Source organism: Penaeus japonicus, unplaced genomic scaffold (genome assembly GCF_977035675.1).
Source record: "Penaeus japonicus unplaced genomic scaffold, GWHDUDI00000001_assembly GWHDUDI00000018, whole genome shotgun sequence".
NCBI lineage: Eukaryota > Metazoa > Arthropoda > Malacostraca > Decapoda > Penaeidae > Penaeus > Penaeus japonicus.
The window spans coordinates 28,379,076-28,382,345 of NW_028234420.1; the positions used below are offsets into that span (position 1 = coordinate 28,379,076).

At 36.5% G+C, this 3,270-nt stretch overlaps 1 protein-coding gene across 1 annotated transcript in view; it reads right to left on the reverse strand.

The window, feature by feature from the left end:
* The window catches only part of LOC122249231 (uncharacterized), a 2,543-nt gene extending 514 nt beyond the window's left edge, over nucleotides 1-2,029 (reverse strand). Inside the window, exons 1-2 of the mRNA XM_086547056.1 lie at nucleotides 1,946-2,029; nucleotides 1-567 (exon numbers count right to left, since the gene is read on the reverse strand). The exon at nucleotides 1-567 is cut by the window's left edge and continues 514 nt beyond it. Of these exons, the coding sequence (XP_086403182.1) occupies nucleotides 94-567; nucleotides 1,946-1,978 (507 nt within the window). The 5' untranslated portion in view covers nucleotides 1,979-2,029 and the 3' untranslated portion in view covers nucleotides 1-93. The remainder of the gene's footprint in view (nucleotides 568-1,945) is intronic.
* Between the last annotated feature and the right edge of the window lie 1,241 nt (nucleotides 2,030-3,270).

Consider the following 3,270-nt stretch of genomic DNA (forward strand, 5'->3'; position numbering starts at 1 on the left):
ATTAAAATGGCAACAAAGCAGCGGACAACAATATAAATGATAAAGATAACAACGATTATCAAATAAGAACAAAAACCAAGACTCCGAAAGGCATTAGCCGCAAACGCCGAAGGGCTTGGCCGCCACACACGCGAGGCACATTATCTTTGCCTCCGAGCGCGCCAAACAATCCAAGATGGCGGCCGTCTGATCCAGCGACAGCCCTCGATCAAAGCCCTCCAGCTCTCTCCTACGGCGACGCCTGGCGGAGGAGAGGATGTAGCCGAGCCAAGCAGCGAGGGCGGCGACGATGATGCCTCCCAAGATAGCGAATCCTATCACAGGGTCGAAGGAGGAAGAGGAATGTTGCCGCGCTGCGCTCGAATGGGTAACGAGACTAAATGTTTTCGCCGTGGCTTTGATGACGTCAGCGAGGTCTCCCGAGATGAGAGCTCGTGTTGTCGCTGTCACCGCGCTGTCGAATTCCTCTCGGTCGAGTCCTAGGTCCTGGAAGACAGCCTCGGCTTTTGTACCGTCGGTTGGGTGGGTCTCGAGAGCGGACGAGGCGTGGCTGGACAGAAGAATTGTCTGTAAGGAAAAATGAGAAAAAAAAACTATAAAAAATGATAATTTGGAATAGTATGATATAAGAAACCAAAATAAGAGAAAAAAGGAGTATAGAAAGAACAAAATATATGTATAATAAATTGATATATGCATATATATATTAAGTAAAAGTTTTGTCAACGATGTAGAAAATACTTTCTACTACAAATTGTTATATCTTGCAAGGATTCTAATGATAGTTATGAAGTACAATCATAACAATAATCAGAACAGTGATAATGGTAACAATGATGACAATAATGATAATGAAAAATATGATAACAATGGCAGTAATAATAATATTAATAGTCATGACGATGATGATAATGATAACGATTATAGAGATAATGATAATGATAATGACAAGGATAATTACAATAATGATAACAATTATTATAATGGTAATCATAATGGTAGTGATGATAAAACAATTATATTAGTGATGATCATGATAGGAATAATGATAATGGTAATGATGTCAATAATGATGATAATAAAAATGTTAAGAATATATTAATGAAAATTATAATAATGATACATATGATAACAATAATGATGATGAGAATGATAACAGCTCTAATAAAAATAACAATGATGATAATTATGACGATAACGATATTATTAGCAATAATCATTATAGTGAACCAGTAATAATGTATTTTATGGAAATAAAAAAACGATAATAAAAATGATGAACATAACTAATAAAAAAGATAGATGATAATGGCAGTCGTGCAAAATTTAATGATGATAATGATGATGATAAAGATGATAATGATGATAGTAATAGTAGTGATAATAATAATAGGAATGATAAGGATGATTATAACAATAATGGTAATGATAGTAGTAATGGTAATGATAATGATAATGACGATAATGATAATGATATTAATGATTATGACAATGATGATAATAATTATGATAATGATAATAATAATAGTTATGATAATGATAATAATAATAGTTATGATAAGACTAATAATGATAATGTTGATAATGGTAATGAAGATGATAATGATAGTAATGATAATAATTATAATAATAAAGATAATAATAATAAATCTTATAACAATAACAATGATTAAAATAATAATGATGATAATAATAATGATAATGATAATGATAGTGATAATGATAGTAATAATGACTATGATAATGATAATGATAATGATAATAATGATAACAATAACAACAATAATAATAGTAGACATAATGATCATGGTAATAACAATAATAATAATATTACTGATGATAATAACAATAACAATAACACGAAGAAAGGAAAACCAAGAAGGAAAAGAACAAGGAAAAAGGAAAGTAAAGGAACAAGGGAAACAACCAAAGTCAACCAACTCACCGCCCAGGCCACCAACAACACCCGATAACTCATTTCGTCTGCTGTCGAACCTCCTTCTTATTTTGTAACTTCCTTTGTCTGAAATAAAAAGAAATTTTGTTAATGGTCACTCAGATGTCAGGTCAGATGAGGTCATGAAGTTAGAAGGTCATGAAATTGATTTTTTTAGTGTGATTTTTTTTTCTTGAGGGTGGGGGAGCATGAGGGGGGGGGGGTTAGGTCTTTTAAGATGCTGATAAAATTTACTAATTCCCGCCCTCCCCCCCCCACCACTACCTCCTTGGTTTGTTCCTGATATTGTTGATACAATCTATATATCTAACATTTTATTATCTTCTCAAACACAAATAGAAAAGTTATTCACAATAGTTAAGAACGCGAGGAACTAGGTGGCAATAAAATGATATAAATGTCAGTAGCCCTTTAGAACATATGTATCAAGTTCTGTCTCACAAAAAATATATAAAATTGATTAAAAAAAAGTAAAATGAGACAATATCAGATTTAAAAAGCGTCTTTATCAACTCAATTGATAAGACAAAAAATTGTGATGTTGTTTACAATGACGTGAAAAAAAGCATTTGCATTGATATTTGCAAAGGATGTCTCGCAAAAACTAATCATATTTACAAGTGAAATTTACCTACAAAATCGAAACGAAACACCACACACTCTTAAAATCAATTTCCAATCACGATGAAAAAAAAATAAATCACGCTCACACACGCAAAAATAACACAAAATCCCAAAATGCGTTTTTGCCATTACTTTACAAACACACACACAAAAAACACACACATACGAAAAAAAACACCGTAAAAACACACACACATAAAAAAACACCGTAAAAACACAAACACACATAAAAAAACACCGTAAAAACACCCAAGAAACACACACACACACGCAAAAAAACACCGTAAAAACACACACACTTCCGTCCCGACGCTGTTTGCCTCTTCCAGCGCCCAGTGTTTGTTGTCACGGAGACGGCAGCGTACTGACGCGTCGGCGGTCGGTTCACGCAGGTACCTTGGCGTGGTTCGGGATGATCATAGCGCCGCGTCGTGGTCGTTCGTCGCTCGCTCGCTCGCTCGTCGCCGCTCCTCGTCAGTCGTCGATGAGGATGACCTAGATGCGGGGGGGAGGGGGGGTAAGGGGGGATACGTGGGTGGAGGGGGGTAAGAGGGGGGAGGGGGGTAAGGAGGGATACGTGGGTGGAGGGGGGTAAGAGGGGGGAGGGGGTTACGTGGGTGGAGGGGGTAAGAGGGGGGCTACGTGGGTGGAGGGGGGTAAGAGGGGAGGGGGGCTACGTGGGTGGAGGG